Source organism: Crocodylus siamensis, chromosome 15, assembly GCF_052110815.1.
Source record: "Crocodylus siamensis isolate JL-2025a chromosome 15, ASM5211081v1, whole genome shotgun sequence".
Taxonomy (NCBI): domain Eukaryota; kingdom Metazoa; phylum Chordata; order Crocodylia; family Crocodylidae; genus Crocodylus; species Crocodylus siamensis.
In genome coordinates, this window is record NC_143409.1 from 38,535,285 (window position 1) to 38,558,147 (window position 22,863).

Sequence of the window (22,863 nt, forward strand, 5' to 3'; positions counted from 1 at the left end):
TCACACCATCTCTCATGTGATACTGGTTTCACTGTAGAAGTCAATATATAGAGCTGGAACATATGCAGGGTGTATGTTTGGGGACAGAAGAGGGAAAATTTTAAGTCACCTCTATTAGAACTTAGGCCACAAAAATATCAATAGAAGTTTTGGATACAAGCTTTCTGACATTTTGGAATACCTTTCTAATAAAACAAAGAAGTCTGTTGGAATCATTTTGGGGTCATTTATTTCCTTCAAACTGACTACCATTTAAGAGCAATGGTGAAATGATCAGCAACTACGTCCCTTAACACCCACAGCATAGATATGGTCTGGGCTTTAGTAGCAAAAAACTGGAAGCCAGCATCAAACAAGTTATGGTAGTATGGGAATAACTGGCCTAGAACCACTACCTCTTCCTACTCCTTGAGTTTCCTAGCACAGTCTCAGCTTCTTGGTCACTCAACGGAAGAGAACATGCTGGGGCTTGCTCTTTGGCATCCTCCAGGAAAAGCTTTTCTGGATCAGTATAGGGCCTAGGCAAAGGTGTTGTGGGTCATACCTGGGGATGGGGCAATAAGGACTGAAAAGTCAAGCTCACTGCTGTGGTGGGTGGCAGTTGGCATGAGGTTAGGTGACTACATGTCCCAGATTTTGGCAACTGGTCTCAGAATCCTGGCTGCTGGAGAAAATTGAAGCAGAAGTCCTGGACTGGCACAAATGCATCCAGCTCCTGAGTAAGAAATCAGGCACAGAAGGATGGGTTCATGCCAATCTAGGACTTCTGTTTTGATTTTCTCCTGGGACCACAGCCACTCTGGACTCTGGTGGGCTACAAGCAAAGTCTGGGGAAGCAAGCAGGGGGGAGCCACAGTCATGTGTGGACATGCACATTGCACTGCCCTCTCTGGCCCCATTCCTGGGAGCCAAAGGGTTGGGGAGTAGGTGTGTATACATAAAATCGCCCTGCCTATCCCAGATTTCCCTCAAATGACTGTGGTCACCCTACATAAGGCTGACTCTTTGAAAGACCCTTAGAGGATTTTCCATCACCCCGGGTGCTACCATGACAGGAAAAAAAGAAATTGTTCCCAAACACTGGTGCATCAGCAGCTGCACCTGGCACATTAAGACACTCTCCTTTCTCACCATCCTTCCCAGGGAATTTAAAAATTCCAGGGTCCTCTTTTCAACCCTCCTCACCCCATTCCCAGTGATAAGTAAGCAACACCATTTTCTGTCTATGTGGCCTAAATGTTGGAACAAAACATTTCCAACAAAAAACTCGCTTGTCTCCTAACAGTTGCTTTTTGTTTTCCTTTAGATTTAGAACTGGTAATTCCATTTCATAGAGGATATTAGGTTTCACATCTTCCCAGGGCTAGAAGGCATAATTTTACTCAGTATCTTTCTCTTCTACAAAACCTTTTAATAATTGATAAAAAGGGCTCAGTGTAAGCCAGACAAGCTTAAAAGCTGCATTTAAAATTATATTTCCTGCTCTCTGACCTTTACTAGTAATGTTTCAACTTCAAGAGGTGAGTAAAGCAAGTATAGTTTTTATCCAATTTTTTTCTTCCTGTCTGAAAATTAGCCCTCTATCAGATGGGTATTTTTTGGAGCTTGGCTAAAGGTTCTTTGCATGGTCACTTTCTAAAATAAGTGTTGTGAAATAACCACGCAGAACAAAGAACTTTCTTTGTTCTGCTTATGAGGGAGCAAAAGTCCACTTAACCAGTTTAAAAACAAACTAATAAAAAACACAACATCTTTATCCACCTGGATTGAGATGGACCAGATTCAGATACAATGTATTATACCTCATCTCCTTTGATAGGGCTGACATATTTACATTATGATCTCACGATTTTGCCAAAAAATGAGTTAGAAGTATTTTGTTTATGTTTAATGCACAGAGCACCAGAAAAACTTTGTGAATCAAAGAAGTTATTCTTTAAATTTACAGCCATCCAAAAGTACTGACTCCAAGACAAGCTCAAGTACCACTAAAAACTTGAAGGCAGATAAGGTCTGTTCAGGTCCCTCCTGCCTTAGCTACTACGAAACTATAAGGTGCTTAAATGTGATGCTACCTATTCAAAATGAATTATGACAGAACAGGAAGAATGTCCCTTCAGTAAGTTAAAAAAAACCCCAACATGAAACAGGGATTAAAGTACTGCAAGGTCTTCACATTGTTATTCTGATTCGATTGAGATATTAACACACATGTACATATTAACACAAATACATCCCTGGATTTTTAAAAATGCAGTAACCTGTCTCACTTATATGCAACATACGTGAAATAGAAAACAAAGAATACAAAAACACAAGAACAGAACAAGCCACTTATTTTGCTTTGAACAGTATTTAAAGAATGGTAAATAACCTTTATAATGTCCACTTTACTCATAGAATCTTAAATGAGAATGCCAGATTCATCCTAAATGCCACTGTTGAGGCTGTAGCACAGAAGAAAGGTTACCATCATAATGTGGTTCTGGGACCAACGCGATATGCCTGAGCAGACCACATGAGGAGGTCTGAAGCGGAAGTACTCAAATAACTTTAAGGTAAGAAATGACCAACCGATTAGGAGGATATTGTGATATTTAACTATCAGACTTAGAGTCCTTAAACCAAAAGCTGCATTGAGGACTATCTTCAGTCATTAGCTAATTATCAGAATTGCTAGTATAAACTACAAAAAAGCAGAAAAGTAGACACATATGCAGGTACCTTAGAGAGGCTTCTGTCAAGAAACAATGCTTCCAGAACTAGGTCTTAAATAAAAAAAAAAAAATCTCATTCCGTCATTCCATAAAGACTACTTGAACACGAAGATTCTGGGTGAATAATCTGTCAAGTTAGTAAGGCCTTTATACCGACAGCTGGCATCAAAATGCCTTGAGAACTAAAAAGTAAAACATGCTAAATAAAAGCCTCATTCTAGTGGAGTTAGTGACAGCAATGGGAGGATATTTTAGTAACTGAAAAGATAATAAGCCAATAGTTTTTACTCAATATTCTTTTTCAAGCCTTTATAGCTTGTATACAGGCCACTTTTAATTGATGCTGTGCAAACAGAAAGCTGGACATATAAAAACACTCCATCTACCTTTAATCAGTCTTGAATGAATGTTCTATGAGCACAGATCAGGTGGATCCAGACCAATTTTTGACATTTTAAAGCCTATCTGGAACACAGAACACTTCTCAAGTTATCACTTTCAGTATCGGAAGAGCCCTTCTAAGTGTTTCTGCAGTTTCAGTCAATGCTTCTAATAAATAATATATGTTAATGTGGACTGATCAAGAAGCTCTGAAGCTGCGCATATTTAACCTTTGTTAAAACTGGAAGCAGTGCGCTAAAATTGCACGGCCCAAGAGAAACAGCCCTCTGAAGTGGGAGGGAAGAGGCCAGAATCCCCACGATGGGGGCCAGATTCAGCCCACTGGTCTCCCCAGGGGTCTGGAAATTTAGTGAAAGGGGAGTAGTAGCAGCATGAATTGTCACTTGCCTACTGCCAAATGTCCAGACTCATGAGGAGTCCCAAGAGCCAGACAGTGTATCCCTGTGCACTGGATGGGCCCCACAACATTGGCTTACATCCAAGGACTGACCCCACATACCAGCCCCAGGCAGGATCTGCCCCATGGACTGACCCCATGCAGTCTGTGGGGCAGGAAGTTTGGGCACCACTGTTGTAAACAAAGGACCTCTACTAGAAATAAAAAAATGAAGTTATGGAAGAGAAAGCTAATCTTCCATATACACCAACAATCCTGAACATTAATCTGATTTGTGGTCAAGCTACAATGTAAATCAATGCTGAAGACCATTATACACCAAACAAATATAGGCACAAACAAGTAAAAAAAAAAAAAAGAAGACTTAACTAAACAGTTTAACAGAAATCAGGGGTTGGCAACCTATGGCAGGCCAGACCCATGCAAGTCAGAAGTAGCAATGATAGTGCTAGTGCTAACCCACTTTTGACCTGAGCCAGATCAATCCAGCCTACTGCTTAAGAACACTGTCAAGCACTGGTTTTAAATGTCTTGCTCTGTGTGTGCGAGACAGAGACAAGGTATCTCACCTATAGCTTTCTCCAACTGTTACAATCTCCACTTCACTGTCTGTTGAGGTAACATTGATTTCTTCATTGGCAGTGACCTGGGGAGTAGAGGATGCTTCAATCACTACAACATCTTCATCTATACTTCCTGGAACCAAGAGAAAGGAAAGTTTGGATGAAACATTTATCACAACCCTACAATGATAAATTTAAGTTATTCACCTTTAAAGAGACTATTTTAATATGTGTTTTATGGTGCATATAAAGAGAAGGACACAGTCTGCAGCATAAATTATGTAACAAACTTTAATGCAAACCAAGTCAAAAGCATCTGTCAAGTCTCATTCGTTCCCATTACAAACAGCAACATCTTCAGAGACTTAAGACAGAATTAGACAACTCAATTTTGGAGATATTCCAGCTTTACATGACTCCTGAGCTCCTCCACAATTAGTGCACAGGAAAAAAAAAACAAAAACTAGGAAGCACAAAGATCAGGCAGACTGGAAATAAATGTGCAACATTCTACCATACAGCTCATAACAAATATTTTGGTCATTACCGGTACTACCTCATTATTTCATTCCTCATCCATGATTTATATGAAGACTCTCAATTGAAGCACAGTATAAATACTGCCAGTTTTGTGTGTGTGTGGGGGGGGGGGGGGGTTGTTTTCTTAAATATAACCAGCACCACTTCCTATTTAAGACTTTATTCCTCATCTAAAAAATTAAAAAGGGAAAGTGAAAAATGATCAGTATTAAACTGTAGAACAAAGTTTGTTTGGGTTTTTTTGTTGTTTTTTAAAGGTCTTGCACAAATAGACAAGGATCTACAGACACGTGATTAAGTTTTATTACTTAAGAGGCCTGCATTCACTAGACACACTGATGTGCATTTCACAGTTCTGCTCTAGTTATACACCATTTTTGTTGGAAGACCAAGAGTCTGAAGAGTGGCTCTCATACAGTTTCTAGATGCAATCTTCATTCCTTTTCTATGGTAACTCTTATTGAATCCTGGAAGCTCACCGCTGAAGCACAAAGGTAAGGATCAGCCATGAAATTACAAGTAAACTTGCCAAACAAGGTGGGAGTATTTCCCATTTATTTATAAGTACATGCACCACAGCTTACCTTCTTAATGTTATAATGCTCAACTACAGAGTTGAATTATGAACCGGTTGTTATTAACAGGTAGGAAACAACATAAATGGAGATAGACATCTCAGGAGAAAATACTTCAAAAGGGTCCTTAAGAAAATAGTGGACAGGCCATTAATTGGTAAGAGCTTACCCATCTGACTGGAGACCAGTTTTCTAGATTCTACTTCTACAAAGACCCCTTTAAAATCACCTACCTGAAGACAAACGGAAAGAGATAAGCAGTCAGTAGCTGTTGAAAGGGAAGACAGATAGATTGCAGCAGGGTCAGACAAAGGCTCCACAGAACAAGTCTAAGGCTGTTAGGCTTGTACAGTTATATGTCTTAGGTCAGCCCCAACGACAAAGATCTTTGTGGCTTTAAATCTTTATCCACTTGCTAGGTACCTTTTGGCAGCTAGACATTTTGAAGAGAACCATTTTGAATCACCATCCACGGGAACACAGAGTAAACTGTGCTGCCCAAGTGCTAAAATAAGATTGTGACTGTCATGCTTACAAAACATGAAGATGGGGAACAGTAGAACCACTCTTTACCAGGGTGTCGTCACTCAAGGGGAGTGGAAGACCTACCACCCAAGGGGACCATTGGATTGAAAGGAGCATAAGGCAGTCTTCTTCCTGTGTGTGGACCTATAGTGTGAACAAAGTAGTTGCTATAGCCAGATGATCCACCCTGATCCACTACAGAATACCACTCTAAGAGAAGTGGAGTGAGCTTGAGACTTTGAGATTAGAGATGCAGCTTCCACCAAACAATCACAGCACTCATGATCAACCACACAGAGTGAATCAGGACCAAAACTGGCTGTTAGGCCAGGTTCTACAATAGGATCTTTTCCCTGAAATCCAAGTTTCCCAACAGACAAGCAACTCATTCCACAATTTGGTAATACCTTGGCTTTGTGAAAATAAAAGTGCATAATGAAATGTATGATAAACACCTAACTTCCTGCAGGTTTTGATCAAGACAAGACCCCTACATTGAATAGGCCATCATCTGTGTGTTCATTGCACTACACCAGCAATTATTTGGGCAGCAGGGGCCACTTAGAGAGTTTTGCTGATCTACTGTGGGCCAGGTCAGCACCACCCTGCCCATAACAGCTCACCAAAACTCATTAAAAGGCTCCTGTGGGCTGTGGTCTCAGGGAGCGAGACAGGTGGACAGGGCTGGGGCCCAGGTCAGAGCCACAAGCCGTTTCCTGCAAGACGGATCGTGATCAGCCTGACTGGGGAGGGAGCAGAGCGTACGCACGGCCTGCCCACAGGCACGTGCAGGTAGCCCTAGTGCAAGACAGTTATAGAGCACCGCAGGCCAGCAGCACAGGGCAGCCTAATCCAGTAATGATCTTTCGGGGTCACCCTACAGATGCTTTGTACTGGGGCTTCCCACACATGCCTGCGGGGCAGGGGCCGTGGGCAGAGGCCAAGTCACAGACATACATTCTGCCCCTCTCCCTAATCAGGAGTCACAGTCCATCATGCAGAGAACGAATTGCGACTCTGCCCTAGGCCCTGAGCTGTCACTACCTTGTGATTCCACTCCCAGTCCTACCAGCCTGCCCCGTTCCCTGATGCTGCTCCCTGGCTGCCCATCCCACTCCCAGATATCACTCCCTGCCCACCTGCAGCCCCATCCTATCCACCTGGCCAAAAGTGTCCTGTTTGCAGGGGTCCCAGGCTGGTCTCCATGAAGGCCCCGCCCCCAGCAACGAGTGCAAGGCAGACGGGCCAGGGCGCCCAGGTGACACAGCCAGGTCCAGCGGTGGCAACACTGGTAGCGGCAGCTGGAAGGAGCTGCCCCCACTGCAGCTTCCAGAAAGCAGAGTCCAGCCACAGCACTGCCCCAGGCTGTGTGCTTGAAGGAAATGGATCCAGCTGCATGCAGCACAATCCCAGGCAGCGCCCTGCCCCCCACAATCTTCCTCCCCCCGCAAGTCTGGGTCATACAGGGTTGAGGGATTGGACCCACCACAAGCTGGATAAAATCCCTTGGTGGCTGGATAAAATCCATCCTGGGGGTTATATTTTGCCCATCCCTGAGTTACAACCACCCAGGGGAACTCAGAATAAAGCTTTTTAAAAACAGACTGCTTCCCAACATCCTACCATGTGAAGCTGCTGTATCAGCTACAACTCTGACAGTGACAGATTTGGGCTTCTCAGGAGGCTCACACCTAGCCCAGAGAACTGAACTGCATCACATTTCAGTAACTATGGGGAAAAAAAGTTGCCATATAAAATGGATACCATGGCAGTGGCAAATGCTAATCTGGCAACTCTACAACCCTTTAAAGAAGAAGGAATAACAGCCATCCAAGGTGACTGCAGTATTAGGACACACTTTAGTTTAATTTTAAGCATACACACTTTACCATCTGCTTCAGCTACTACAACTTACAGCAAAGAACAGAAACCATTTCCTTTCACTGTGACTGAATGACCATTTCCCAGCACAGAAGGCATGCGAGTGAAGGGGGTCTCTATGAGCTGCACCAAATTCAGCTATGGAATTAAATCAGAAGTTTCCAATTTTTGCCCAGATGCGGCTCAAATGCACGAAGCATGGCACAGCATGCTTCATCTCTCCCAGAAGTCTTCCATTATCTCTGGCCATGCCCATGCAAAGTTTTGGGGTAGGAGGAACAACTCCCTCCAATAACATTATTTAGCAAAGCAAGAGCATGAAAGGTCATAAAATAAATGAAAGAGGCCTGCAAAAATTCAAGCTTGCTCCAGAAGTGAAGTTCAAGAACAGTCATCTAACCACAGTGGAAGGAAGGTGGCTGACTTAGCAGAAGTCTCAGGCTATCACATCTAGAACTAACAGAGGACAGTTAGAGGCAACTGAAGCAAGTGAGCAACTTATACACAAGCATGCCTCAGCTGCTGTCTCTACTGTACTGGTTAGGCAAGCAAGCAATGAAAAGCCATTTGGAAGCAATGTGTGCCAATGCTTCACACCCAAGCCGCAACTAGAGGTGCTCAGATCCTTAAAAAAATGCTAGCATCTAACTCTCATTTAGAAAAAAGGAAAAAATAAATGTAAACACCTAAATATGACCCTGTGAACATGACATTTCTGAAAAATGAGGGTACACTTTTTTGGAACCACAGCTATAACCCTGGCTTCCTTTAGCAAGGCATCCCTTCCCTGCAGGAAGTTTTACATATGCTCCTCTGCTGAAATTACCCTGGAATGCTTTGCAGAGTATGAAAACAGAAATCCCCCTCCCAAATGAGCCAATTTTACCTACTTTTAGAGAGGTAAATAAATAATCATGCAGAAGGCAGAGCAGAGGTGCATATCAAAGACTAATCAAATTGGAGATGCATAAGCTTTTGAGAGCCACAGCTCACTTTCGATGCATGTGACCCACAACTGGTTAAAAGTTGCAGCTCCCAAGCTCCTGCCCAACTGCTGCTCTCCTCATTACTCTGGCTTCAACCAGTGTTCGGGCTCTCCACTCTGGCATTCGCTGCCTGCCCCAGGGAACAGGGCAGTGCAGTGTGGCTGTCAGGGGATGGCAGTGGAGGAAAACAGATGGACTTCAAAGTAAGTTTAAAGAATTTTTGAAACTTGGAATAATTGTTCAAGTGACTGATTATAGTTATGCTTTCAACAACTTGCTACTGCCACATTAGAAGTATCAAGAGTGTCCTTTTTTATGTATTTATTTATTTAAGTTCTATAACTTCTCCTTTTTTCTATTTCTTGATTGATACTGATGCTAAAGCTAGCACTGGTGCCTCCGGCAGTCAAATATAAAAGTTCCTTACAACTGGAAAAAGGAGAACTTAAAAGCATGCAAGGGGAATTTCAAGTTAGTGAAAAACAAAACAATCCAAACCATCATTATTTCATGTTCAATTTTTTTGGCAAGTGATCTTTTAGAAAACTAAAACCAAAAAAAACTTATTTCCTCCTGCTTGTTTACTTTCTAAACTCCAGATATTGTGGTATGATTTTCTCCTGACAGTTAAGGGCAAAACCACTCTCAAATAAGGCAGTCTTGCAAAGTTACACAGATCCATTTCATAACATTTTGAGAGGTAGAAGTACCTATTCATTGTCACACTTCATGGAGTCTAGATTTTGGACCTGGTTTTTTGTAACAATTGTACAAAAGAGTCATTTATACACACCTGCTTTCAATAGAGTGAACACTTGGTAAGATGTTTAGTCACACTTTACAGACATTTATACATATACTTTTTTGTCCCATGACACGCCAGAGACCTGCTGCTTTGGAGCAACTGAGTCTGCTCTGTGTGCAAGTTAAGGCGAACTGCAGTGCATCACATGTGGTTGGATAAGTGGCAAAACGTGCATCAGTGCACAGAAGATGACAGTGGTGCACTTTTGAACTAAAGCACCTGTGATGTATTTTAGTTCAGAAGTGCACCACCATCACTCTCTCAGCACTGATGTGCATTTCACCACTTATACAATGGTAAGCATCATAGCTCCAGGCACTTTTCAAAATGACCAGCACTGTGGCACTTGTACTTGTAAAAATGCCCCACATGCTTATAGGGAAGCTAGAGGAAAAAAAGCAGAACTAGCAGCAATGTTTATTATTCTATATATAAAACCCCTTAAGATCTGAGAACTACCGGTACAATACCAGATGGAAGTTGGCATTAAATGAATCCAATAGTTTGCTGCTTAGAAAATTAAATGCAGGATATTTTAAAATAAGTCAAATGAAAGACAGGTTCACAGTTGTTTGGAAGACATGTTTAACATACAACTTATAGAATCAATGGAAGTGTCTGGTCAGATGACTGCTATTTTACAGAAACCATAAAGTGAAAAGGGCACACTACACAACAATTAAAGCAATGTTTGTTGGTTGAACAGTAGTAGCCCAGAAACAGGATGTAGGTAGGGACTGATAAACCAAGCAATGGAGCAACAGCTGTAAGCCTTTAACCCCACTAGAGAACAAATACCATCCTGGCTTGTAATAATACATATATTTTTATTAGTAGTCAAATGAATGGCATTTCTCCCCTTGCACTACTATTGCTAGTTATAGGTGAAAATAATATTTACAGTGATCTATTAATATGCCTAGTAACCAAAACAAAGGGCATCCAGAGGCTAGCAAGAATGTTTTAGAGAAATTTCTTAATTAAAACAAAAGTACTTTAAAGAATTGCCAGCCCTGCTGAGATGTTATATCCTGAAACATTTTTTCAGCTGCTAGAAAGAGTTCTGATGGAATTGGAAAGGATTTTGTTTTGTTTTTGTTTGTTTGACCACAGGCCAGTTTCAAAGTAGGAAATTTATATACCACAGATTTAAAAAAACCAAGCAAAACAGAACACCTTGCATGCACACAAGTATGGACAGACTGATGCCTTTTCAACTCCTACGAATCACTAGAACTCTTGGAAATAGAAGTAACTGAGGTCACAAGCATCTTCTAGGAAAAAAATGAACAGAAATGACAAATATCAGAGCAGGCAAAATATGGCCCACAGGGCAGATCCAGCCTGCTAGGCCAGATCTATCTGGCCCACAGAGCCTCTCCAAAAAAACATTATTACCAGCCCGCAGCTGCTCCACAAAGTGGGTGGAAGGTGCAGGCTTTCAGAGGTGATGCACCATCACACTGGGCAGGCTCTGTGCCTCCATTTCCCTGGGGCTCCCAGCACTGCAGCTAGGAGCCCCATGTGGAGGCACCGAGCACAATGACAGGTGACTGGACAGCTGGTGAGTGGGGAGGGCAGCTCCTGCCTGCAGTGCCAGGAGCCACATGTGGTGGCAGAGAGCCCACTCAGCCTGATAGTGTGCTTGTGTGTGGGTAGGTATGAGGTATGTAAGGGTTGTGGGGGAGTGTGGGCCCCCACCACTGGTAGCAGCAGCAGCAAAGCAGGCCCTCAGGGCGCTTATGGCCCATGGCAGTCAGAGCCCCCCAGCGAAGCGTGGCTCCGGCTGAGTTCCGGGGGCTGCACATGGTGGCACAGAGCCAACCTGGCCCACTGGCACATGCCTTCGAACCAGACCAGGCTGGCTCCACGCTGCCATTTGGGGCTCCTGGCACTACAGGCAAGAACCGTGCACCATAGGGCCCGACTAAGTTGGATCTGTGCTGTCATGTGGGGCTTCCAGCACTCCAGCAGGGAGCCACATGTGGAGACATGGAGCCAGCCAGGCCTGGCCTGATGGCACATGCTCCTGGCTGCAGTTCTGGGAGTCCGATGAGGCAGCATGGAGCCTGCCCAGCACGATGGTATGTGGACCAGGACCTGTGGGGAGTAGTGTGTCATCAGACCAGGTGGGCTTTGTGTCACCACATGCACCTTCCCACTGGAACAACGGAAGTCCCATGTGGAAGGACAAGGCCAGCCCAGTGGCATGTGGCTCCCTCCTGTAGTGCCAGGAGCCCCACATGCTGGCACAAAGCCAGCCTGGTCTGATTCAAAGGCACGCACCAGCAGGCCGGGCCAGCTCCTTGCCACCACATGCAGCCCCTGGGACTCAGCTGGCGCCATGTATCACCAGGAAGTTTTGCCTGCTAAGGGGCCAAGAGTGTCCCAAGGGCCCACCACCTGCTGCCACTGCCAGCAGGGGCTGGGCACCGTGGTGTGGGGGAAGGGGCGTATGACAGGAGGCCTCACACCCACACAAACCCAAACCCCCTCCACAAATCTCCCACCCCCATTCCCACTGCCACACAAAGCCCCCCAGTAGCCCACCCACACCCCCCCACACATACACAACCCACACCAAATATACAGGAGTAAGACTTTATTTTGAGCCAATCTGCAAATCACTTCTATATACACTATCAGGACAAAAATGTTTTTTGAAATAAAATTCAAATATGTTATAGTAAATGTTTGGATGTTTGATTTTTAGTACACTATTTGTTTGGGATTTTTTCTGGTTCCAAGATGGTAAGAACTGTTCTCAAAAAGAGTACTTCCGGAGGATAAGGGGAGGGACTTCTGGTGGCAATATGGCACTTAGGGTGGGGTACCTATCAAGGGGTGGGGTTACCCTTGCAGCCTTCAACAGCTCACCAAAGAAGTCATTAAACGGCCCTTCCACCAGCATAATTGCCCACCCCTACCTTTCACTGTGCTACGTACTCTTTCTTCCAAGAGGGGCATTTTTTCAATTAAAGTCAGCTACTATGAACTAATTTAAGAGAATTCCTGTGAAGCCAAAACATTGTGTAGCATTACAAAATAGTGCAACAGAGAAGTTTGTTTTGGGTTACGGGGAGCACGCAGATTTGGCTATACCTTCAACACCATACCCCTCCACAGCAGCTTTGAAATAAACAGTTCTTAGTCAGTTCACAAGTTATGCAGTTAAACAGACTATAGTTACAAGTAGCCAGTGGGACAGTACTACAAATGTAAGCTGCTTATTCACTTAAATATGCAGCTAACTCATGCTAATTGTGATGTAAGCAACAGGTAACATACCAGGGCTGGGACTGTCACTGCATTGTCCAGTTAGAGCAAATTAGGGACTTCTGATGCACAAGTGAAACACTCAACAACCAAGATTTATCAAGCAAAATATGCTTTATTTGGCTTTGATTCAGTCATGCTGCATACTAGAATAAAAACCTAAATGAAAGGATTTCTACCAAAATATTGACTAAAATAAGATTTTTGTTGATGTTTGTAGCAAGAGCTTGACTGCATACATTTTCTAGTTAGCATATTCCTTTTGTATTAAATGCAACAAATGTATTAAAACAGCAGTTTGATGTTAGAGTGCCCCATGGCTTCAAAACACTTTACATACTTGCAAAAAGGCACTAAGTTACTGAAGTTACTGTACACTGACAGTAACAAGCAACTAAACATGGATACTGCAACATGAATAATTACACTTCTGATGCACTGTATTTCCTCTTCTTTACTTAGAGCAGATGGTACCTACTTTTGGGATGTGGCTTATAAAAAGTTCAGCTAGTCCAATTGTATTATAAGGCTGCTTTTTCCCCCTACTGGGAAGCTGATCATTAGGGCTGTGTGAAACAGCACCATTTTGTTTCAACTTCCATTTTGCCATCATGAAGGGACAGTGTTTCGTTTCACTGTTCCGAAGCACTGTTCCATTTCATTTCATCAAAACCATTTTGCTGTTTCAACATTTTGCCCATAGGCTATAAAGAGGAATCATTAAAATGCCTATACTTTTGTCATTTCATGCCCAATTCCAATGAAATTCACAGGGATAGTAGCCCCTTCCGAAGGCATGAAGCCTGCCAAGTTTCAAGGAGATAGGTGCAGGGGATTCTGGGAAATTGCACTTCAAACTGTTCAAAGCAAAACTCATCACTTGCCATCACCGGCAGCCTGCTGTCATCCCGTGCACAGATCTGGGGGCCTGCACCCCCCCAGGAGGGCTGCGAGGCTGTGCCAGAGTCTGGGTTCCTCCGGGCAGGCTTGGGTGCTGGCGCTGGCCCCAGCTGGCAGTGGCAGAATGCTGTCATCCTGCACATTGATCTGGGGACCCACACTGTCCAGGAGGAGTCTGGCACAGCCCTGCAACCCTCCTGGGGGGTGCAGGCCCCCAGATCTGTGCGCAGGATGACAGCATGCTGCTGCTGCCAGCTGCGGCCAGCAGCAACACCAGTCTCCCCTGAGCTCGGCACAGGCTGCGCCCAGCACTGGACCCAGCCAGCAGTGGAAGCCTGCTGTCATACCACGTACAGGTCCAGGAGCCTGCACCCTGCAGGAGGAGTCCGGCACAGCCCTGCAGCTCTCCTGGGGGGCACAGGTCCCCAGATAGGACAACAGCATGCTGCCACTGCTGGCTGGGGCCCGTGGCAGCACCAGGCTTTCCAGCACTTGGTACGGGCTGCACCCAGCACTGGCAGCAGCACCCTGCTGTTATCTCGTGTGCAGATCCAGAGGCCTGTGCCTACCAGGAGGAGTCTGACACAGCCTTGCAGCCCTTCTAGGGAGTGCAGGCCCCCGGATCTGTGTGCAGGTTGCTGCTGTCAGCTGGGGAAATAGCCCAAAGCCACCGCCATCACCGGCTGTCAGTGGCAGCCTGCTGTCATCCTGCATCATCTGGAGGCCTGCAACCCTCAGGAAGAGCTGGGGGAAAGACAGAAGAATTGGGGAATCCAACCAGGAACTGGGGCAAACAACTTCAAAATGAAACACTCAAGAGAAATTTTGCATAGCCCTACCAATCATGCTTCCCACAAGGCTTGAGGAGGCCTGACAGAGCAAGTGTAGCTGGCAGGTTACATGCAGGACAGCAAGTATTCTACCCTTCAGTGTGCCTCTATAATGGTCCCTTGTTCACTACAGCATTTGACATATAGTCAGCTACCAAGGAGAACAGATAAGAATACAATGCAGCAGTGCAGGGTAGATTAATAGGTATATGTTTTCTTCATGTAATGTGCTGTAGTTATAAAATTTCAAGGGGGAAAAAAAACAAACAAACATGGCATGAAATGCATTAAAAACAAAAAGATGGTTCACAAATAACATCTTTCGTGCACATTTTGGGAAAAGGAGTAGACAAATTTCTCCTAATTTACATCTCCCAAATGCCACAGGCAAACAATATCTGTTTGAATCAAAGAGTTTTCTTATCCAACATCCGAAGATATGAACAAGATTCTCTGCTTCCAGTTATATAAAGTAGTCTCAATCCTTAGCCAGTCATGGTAATGGTTTCAGTAAGGAACAGCCATCACTAGCTTTGAGTCCTGAAAAGGTGGATTTAATCTGGTTCAGTGCACTGATGCATGCATCAAAACCTATATACAGATTTGGCTTTTTATCTGTTCATAGCAAATCTGTCAGTCATCCCTCTTTCTGAAAGGCTGCTCTTTTGCATTACTGCTGCACCCTCAAAAGTAAATTTGGAAAACTGCTTGCAAGATAAGCAAGAGGCTATGAGAATTTACAAAGTAAATGTGTGCCAATTGAGTTTGTCATCCCAAGCATACAGAAAAAAATAAAAGTTTATGGAACCAGAGAAGGAGTTTCTGAATGCCAGGTGAACACAGACTTCTAAGTTCCAGCAGTGGGAAAAGACTATGTTTTCCTTCATATACACATATATATACACACACACACATATATATATATGGGAAAAGACTATATATGAATTCTAACATTTTCTTCTGAATGTGGACTCCAACTTATGCTTGTATAAGAAGTAGATTAGAATAAATACCACAGAGCTCTTTACTTGAGACTTCACAAAGAATGTTGCAAGCAACTGAAAAAGTAGGCAGATAAAATTTTAAAAAGGGATCCAACTCATTTAGGAGCACAGTATCCTAAGGAAATGAACAAAAATCTGGATGTTATGCTGATGCTCATGATCCAAAAGGCAATATCTGCCTATTAGTTGCAAATGATCTTTATGTTTAAAGAGAGACCTTATACTTATAAAACAAATAAACAAACAAAAAGCTAGCTAGGTCTACTTCCGGGACAAGGAGATCTGATTTCTGCAGTCCAAGTTGTTAAAAGTTTTTTCCATTTTCAGTGATCTGTGTAGTTTCGTATCAATCTAGCTGCACTGTAGGAACATTAAGGGGAAACCAAAATGGGCAACTGGGAAGTTGAGACTTTTGTTCTTGTGCATTTAAGAGGAAACTGAGATGCATCACCCAGGAGAAGTTCCAACTACTCTCCTCATCCTTGAAACAGAAGAAGAGTAGCTGGACGTGGCACAGAAGGAATTAGGCAATTCCCCCTTCGTATCACAACCAGCTGCTCCGTAGCCTCTGCCCAATTCCTGCTATTGTTGGCAAAAACACAGAGACATTATCTCAGGGGTGGGCAAAATACAGCCTGTGGGGCCATTCTATCCGGCCCCCGGGGCCCCTAAAAATTTTTTAAAATTAATATTTCTCTCTTTGGTTCTTGACAAAAAAAACCAGGAACCAAGGGCAGTAGGACCCAGGGGAAGCCCTGCAACAGCAGGGCCTGCCCTGCCCCACCAGCCAGAAGCCCCAGCTTCTGGCCTGGGACCCCGTGGCTGCCCCAGTGTAGAAGCCTCGAGGAGGGGGGGGGGCAGGAAGGGCATGGAAGGAGCTGGTGGAGCGCAGGGAAAAGCCGCCCCTTGCCCACCCGGTGGCCGGTGCTCCCTGCTGCAGCCTCTCGCAGCCCGCGCAGGGCTGCTCTGAGCAGGCATGGGGCACTAGGGGTGGGGTGGGTGAGGGGCCACTTTTCCCCTCACGCTCAGCACCAGCTTGTAACCTGCCCCCAGTGCCAGCCTGGGCCCCCGCACTGGCTCCAGGCTCGTGCAGCTGCACAGGGCCCACACCAGTGTCCCACGGCCAGCACCAGCGGGGCCCAGAGCAGGGTAGCAGGAGTACAGGGTCCTGGCCGGCAGGGGCTCCATGGAGCTGGGCCAGCTCCTCCCACTCCCTGCTGGTGCACCCCAGCCCGGCTCCACAGACTCCTGCCAGCCCGCACCCTGCTTTGGGCCCCACCGGTGCTGGCCCCGAGACATTAGTCCCAAGATAGTGACCAGGTGGCAGACCTACCCGTGTGGCCCTCGACAGCTTGCCAAAACCGGGTAAACGACCCTCCGCCTAAAATAATTGCCCACCCCTGTATTATCTGGTATGCTAGAACAAGCATCCAAAGCATCTCCTAGCTAAGAGAGAGACGTACACGCAATGGAAGGGAGGGGACATCACCAGGGATGACTATACTGCAGTTGCTCGGGGATGTAGGGGGGGGCAGTCAGGAAGGCCAAGGTAGAGCTGGAACTGGGACTAGCTTCCCGGATTAAGGACAATAAGAAGTCCTTCTTTAAATACACAGGGGGTAAAAAGAAGGTTCCAGGTAATGTGGGGCCCCTGCAGGACACATTAGGAAATGTGGTCATCACACCAGATGACAAAGCCAACATGTTTAACAATTTCTTTGCCTCCATCTTCCTAGGCAGGGACCAGAACAGCCCCCCCCCCTCAGGCCCCAGGGGAGGCACACCTAGGCCAAGGGTTAGGGAGAAACTAGTTAGGGAACTTCTGGATGGACTGGACGTATTCAAGTCAGCCAGTCCAAACGATCTCCACCCTAGAGTACTGAAGGAATTGGCTGAGGTTATTGCAGGATCCTTGGCACGGCTTTACAAGCACTCGTGGTGCTCTGGTGTGGTGCCAGAGGACTAGAAGAGGGCCAACATGGTTCCCATCTTCAAAAAGGGTAAGAAGGAGGACCAGGGAAACTATAGGCCAGTTAGTTTTACCTTGATCCTAGGCAAGCTGTTTGAGAAAATTATTCTGGCATGCATCCATGAGGGGCCAGCAGGAGATTTCATGCTTAGGGGCAACCAACATGGGTTCATCAGTGGCAGGTCCTGTCAGACCAACCTGGTAGCTTTCTATGATCAGTTCACCAAATCATTAGATGCAGGGGTAGCAGTGGACATAGTCTTCCTGGACTTTCAGAAGGCCTTCGACACTGTCTCTCACCCTGTTCTCATCAAGAAACTGAGGGACTGTGGTGTCGACACCCACACAGTCAATTGGGTCACCAACTAGCTGGAGGGCCGCACCCAGAGAGTGGTGCTGGATGGGTCATTTTCGACCTGGAGGGATGTGAGCAGTGGGAGCCCCCAGGGCTCCGTCCTCGGGCCCGCACTGTTCAACATCTTCATCAGTGACCTGGACGAGGTTCAAATCTGCTGATGACACTAAGATATGGGGGGATGTGGGCACGCTAGAAGGGAGCAATAGGCCACAATCAGACCTAGACAGGTTACAAGGGTGGGCGGATGAGACTAGGATGGGATTCAACACCGACATCTTGAGGTTTAAGCCAGGGTAAATTATACATGCTTTTTATGACTATTTTAAGAGGTTGGACATTTATTTGGTTCTCATTTGATTCTCAGGAGATGAGGGTAAGCAAGAAAAGAATTAAAACAGAAAAATAATGCAGCATAAGCACAGGGAAAAGAAACAAGACCATCTTTCATGCTCTTCATTCATATCACAAATCATTGTATGAAAGGTTTAATAACGTGCAGACAACCCCACAAAGCACCAGACAAATGTCACCAAGGTTTGTTATTTCAGTTCCTTACAGTAACCAAGAGATAGCATTTCTGTAGTAAAACATACTGCAAAAATATCCAGAAATCCATCTCCAATGATACAAGGTATCAATTTAAAGTAAAAAATACACTGTGTGAGATATCAGAACTGTAAAGTACAAACTATGCTTCTAAATAAGCACTCATGAGTGAAGTCACTTATGAAACAGAATGCTACATTAATTTGGGGTGTTATTAAAATGCAGATATTCCCTATGCCTTGTTTTTCTTAAGTTTCTTTCCAAATGTCTTTTCCTCTTTCCAATGTTTAGAAATGAACTCTGTACACTTGGCAAGCCTCGAAAATGGTATCTGCATCTTCACGCTAAAACAGTACCACTCCCAGTCATCTAAAAATTGGCTTACCAGAAGACTCATGGGAGGGATTTCCAAAAGCGCAAGGGTCCTCCTCTTCTCCCCACCCCACCCCACACACACAGTTTGGGCACATCACAATGTGCACAAAACAGTCCTCACATCACTCAGAGACGACATAATATTTTTCCACTGGGTCATATTTTCTGATTCTTGACCTAACTAGCCCTAAAACTAGAACTACTCTACAATGCTTGAAAACTATCCAAACCCTGTTAAGTACATTTAAAAAGGCCACCTCATTTCAAAAATTTAGTTAGATAATTAGAAACAAGAAACCTATTCAACTTTTTCCATAAAAGATAAGAGCCTGAAACATAACATATGTATTTCCAACTCTAGGTTAACTTTGTTATAGTTATATTCCAAACAGAGGTTATACTTGTAGGCATCTATGAAGTAGCAGAGGTAGCCATAGAGCTTTATACATTCTAAAGGAGACAAAAAGTGGGGGAGGAGGCAAGGGACATTTCCCCAACATACTCACTCAGCTAAAATTGAGGTGTAATTTCACAGCTTATCAATTCTTCATTTATGACAAGGGAAAAAAGTATAAATCTATGTGCTTGGCAACTGTATTACGTCAGCCAGAAATCCCTTTTATTATTTACGTAGCCATCACAAAAAGTATTTCATTTTCCATGTTACAGGAAGAAAGAAGCTGGCTTACAAATCACAAGGAAGAGTTAGCAGGAACACCCCGTATGGTTAGAGGCTTACAGGACAAGCTCTATAAGGAGAGACTGTGGGACCTGGACCTGTGCAACCTCCGCAAGAGAAAGCTGAGAGGTGATCTCGTGACCACCTACAAATTCATTAGGGGGGCACAGCAAGGGATCAGAGATACTCCGTTCACCATGGCACCTCTTGAAGTAACAAGGAACAATGGTCACAAACTGACAGAGAGCAGATGTAGGCTAGATATCAGGAAAAACTTCATGGTAAGGGTGGCCAAAATTTGGAATGGGCTTCCAAGGGAGGTGGTGCTCTCCCCTACCTTGGGGGTCTTTAAAAGAAGGCTGGATAGGCATCTGGCTGGGGTCATCTGACCCCAGCACTCTTTCCTGCCTGCGCAGGGGGTCAGACTCGATCTGTTGAGGTCCCTTCTGACCCTAGCATCTATGAACAATGTTTCTAAAAAATTAAAACAATGAGATATTATCTGAAGTGTTTTAAATCACCAGCAATATTTAAAGTTCTACTGGTCATTTATTCAGATGATCAGCACAGTTTTCTAAGAAATTGTCTATCATTTACCATATTTACTTGAACCTAAGATAAGCCCCACCCCTGCCAAGGGTTTGGAGTTGCAGCTGCAGGCATGGCTCCTCCTCATCCTCTGCCCCCACCCCAGCTTACCTTCCCCTTGCAGCTCCAGGTCTGGTAGGGGGCAGGGATCATGGAACACATGGAGCCTTTGGTCCTAACCAGACCACACAGCAACAGCAGCAGTTCTGACCCCAGCTCTGGGGCTCGGGCTGAAGCTGACACTACTGCAACAGCTGCTATGTAGCCGGATTATGTTCAGAGGCAACACAGGTTCCATGCTCCCAGCCCTGAACCTCCAGCAGAAGCCAGAGATAAATGGGGTAAGTGGTAGCTTGGGGGTATAAAAGGAGGAAGGAGGAGGAACACAGTATGGGCACAGGGGGGAACATACATGGAGTGTACAGGAACAGGAGAGGGGGGGTGGCAGCAACATCAAGTGGTGGCAGGGACAGGCAGCATGGGGTTGGGGTCAGGCCACTTGACACCCCTGCCTCTTGTCCTACCGCTACCTGCCTCCCTGCCACTGCTTGTACCTGCCAAAAATTAGGGTGCCTGTACACGCGCAGGATGTTCCAGCAACCTCACTGTCACATTCATTCAGCATCCACACATTTCAAAACGGTGACAGGGGGGTTTTAATTAAAGCTCAAATGAGCTTTAATTAAAGCACCCCCACAGCCAGTTTGAAGTGTGGGATGCTGAAGGTATGAGACGCTGTGGGTTTTTTAAATTAGAGCAGCTTCCAAGAGACGCTCTAATTAAAATGTCTCCCCCTCCCACCTTGCAGCATGTGTGTAGACACTCTTAGATTCTAGGCATGGAAAGTTTTATGCATTGTTATAATTTTCTTTTTCTATAATCAAATTATTGGAGGATCATTTAAAATTGGTTTTGGATTTAGATACAACCATATTTCCAAACAATGGATTGCCTTCACTGTTAACGGTTGGAATTTTCATTCCTTCACTCAAGAAAAATGCTGGAAATTTTCCCCATAGGAAACTCTAGTATACAATGGAGGTGCACTGATACATTGGTGTATATACTATTGGCACTGATAAAAGGAAAATTGACATCAATAGGCAATTGGCTTCTTTTTCCTGATGTGGCCAGTAATGTTGCCGATAAATGCCATGCGCATATGCGCAGCTGCAGCATGCATGCGGCCAGGAGTGCAGCCTGGCAGCATGGAAAGTGGCATCCAGCCATGAAGTCTGTGGGGAGGGTGGGATGTGGGGGAGGGCAGGTCAAGGCCCCTGCAGTGAGGAAGGGAATGGGGCAGGGGCTCCCTAACTGGGGTGGGGGACCGTGCTGTGGGGACCAGAGGCAGCTCCCACCACTGCTCACAGCCCCAGCTGAGGCATGGGGGGCACATGACCCCCTGATGTGTGCGCAGGCGAGCTGCTGCTGAAGGCTGGGGCCAAGAGCAATGCCAGGCTCTTCCTGGTGGTGGGGTTGGACCAGGGCTGCGCTTGAGACTAGTGGTGGTGGCACTGGAAGCAGAGGTTCCAGGGTGGGCTACAGCCACCCCAAAATTCACTATAGCCCCCTGTAACTTCCCCTCCTAGCACTGCCACCACCTGCCCTGAGCACAACCCAGGCCCAACCCCCCTACCAGGAAGAGCCCCCATGGCACCCACAGCCCCAGCCTCCAGTGGCAGCCCCCATCCTGACTCTGTAGCACCTGCCCTTCCCTCACTCCCTCCCTCACCACTGCAGACTCAATCTGCACCCCTCCCCCAAATAGACTTACGAGCCAGACACTGTTCTCCAAGCTGCCGGGGTGAATATTGGCAATTGGATCAATATTAGCCAATATGGCTCATTAATAATCGGCAACTGGTATCAGCCCAAAAAAACCAAACAAAAAACAAAAACAAAAAAACGAGACAGATCATTTATATAAATGTAACTTTCTCTTGTGAACAGGAAGCAACTTTTTGTCCAGCTTCCTTGTTGCTGCTAGTCCTATCCCTACGCTATCCGGATACCAAGAATGTTAATGACCCTAGTTCATTTAAAATAAAATAACAGACTCCCTCTGAAAGTGTAGGTTTTTGAAGTGAAAGGAGATAAGAACCAAAAAGCTGGCCAGAATGTGGGAGGTGCTTTGGTTAAGGCAATGTTTTCTTAAACTGAACAATTTATATACATTTGCATGGATTGAGATAACCTATAAGTTCATGACCAAAGTATAAAAAAAGTACACATCTCAAATACATGCAGAAGTTAGCAAAAGCCTGAAGAATGTTTTTGCCATGATTAATGCAGATGCAAAGAGACCTGATTATGGTCACTCATTCATCCTCAAATTTTGTCTTGTTTCTACTCATTTAAGTTGGCAAACTTAATACTGTATTATTTTAGTTTCTTGCATTAATAAAAATAAAACTTTGGTATAACAGAGCACACTGATACAGAGAGAATTTCCTGCTATAATGAACTGTGAGAAATAATGTAGTATTTAGCGTAAATTCTGCATTGCCAGTTTTTTGACTGGATTCACACCAAAACATACTTTTAGTTGTTACTGTCATTTTGGTTATTTTACACAGACTGGGAAAGGAAAGCAGGCAATCTATAGCCAAGTTTTACTTTCTAAAGTGAAAGTCTCTAGCCCACTGGTGTTCAGCCTCCAGCGTACGGACCAAATCCAGCTTGTGGGGCTAAATGATCCAACCCACAGGGTTCCCCACAGGTCCAGAAATTTGCTACTGCTCCTGCACTGCCAGCATTAATAATCACCATAGCTTCCAGACCCATGGTAATTACTGCTGTACTATCCCCCTGCTGCCAAACTTCTGGACTAATGGGGAGCCCCCATGCACTGGATTGTGCTAATGTACCAGATCACACCTACAATCTGACCCCATGCTAGATCCACCCCACACACTAACCCCATCTGCGGAAACCAGCCCATGGATCA

At 45.0% G+C, this 22,863-nt stretch overlaps 1 protein-coding gene across 6 annotated transcripts in view; it reads right to left on the minus strand.

Annotated features, from left to right (window-relative positions):
- RNF111 (ring finger protein 111) overlaps nucleotides 1-22,863 on the minus strand; it is an 83,499-nt gene that overhangs the window by 43,946 nt on the left and 16,690 nt on the right. For all 6 annotated transcript variants that reach the window (XM_090028697.1, XM_090028695.1, XM_090028699.1 and 3 more), the window contains exon 3: nucleotides 4,086-4,212. In XM_090028697.1, coding sequence (XP_089884823.1) covers nucleotides 4,086-4,212 — 127 coding nt within the window. The remainder of the gene's footprint in view (nucleotides 1-4,085; nucleotides 4,213-22,863) is intronic.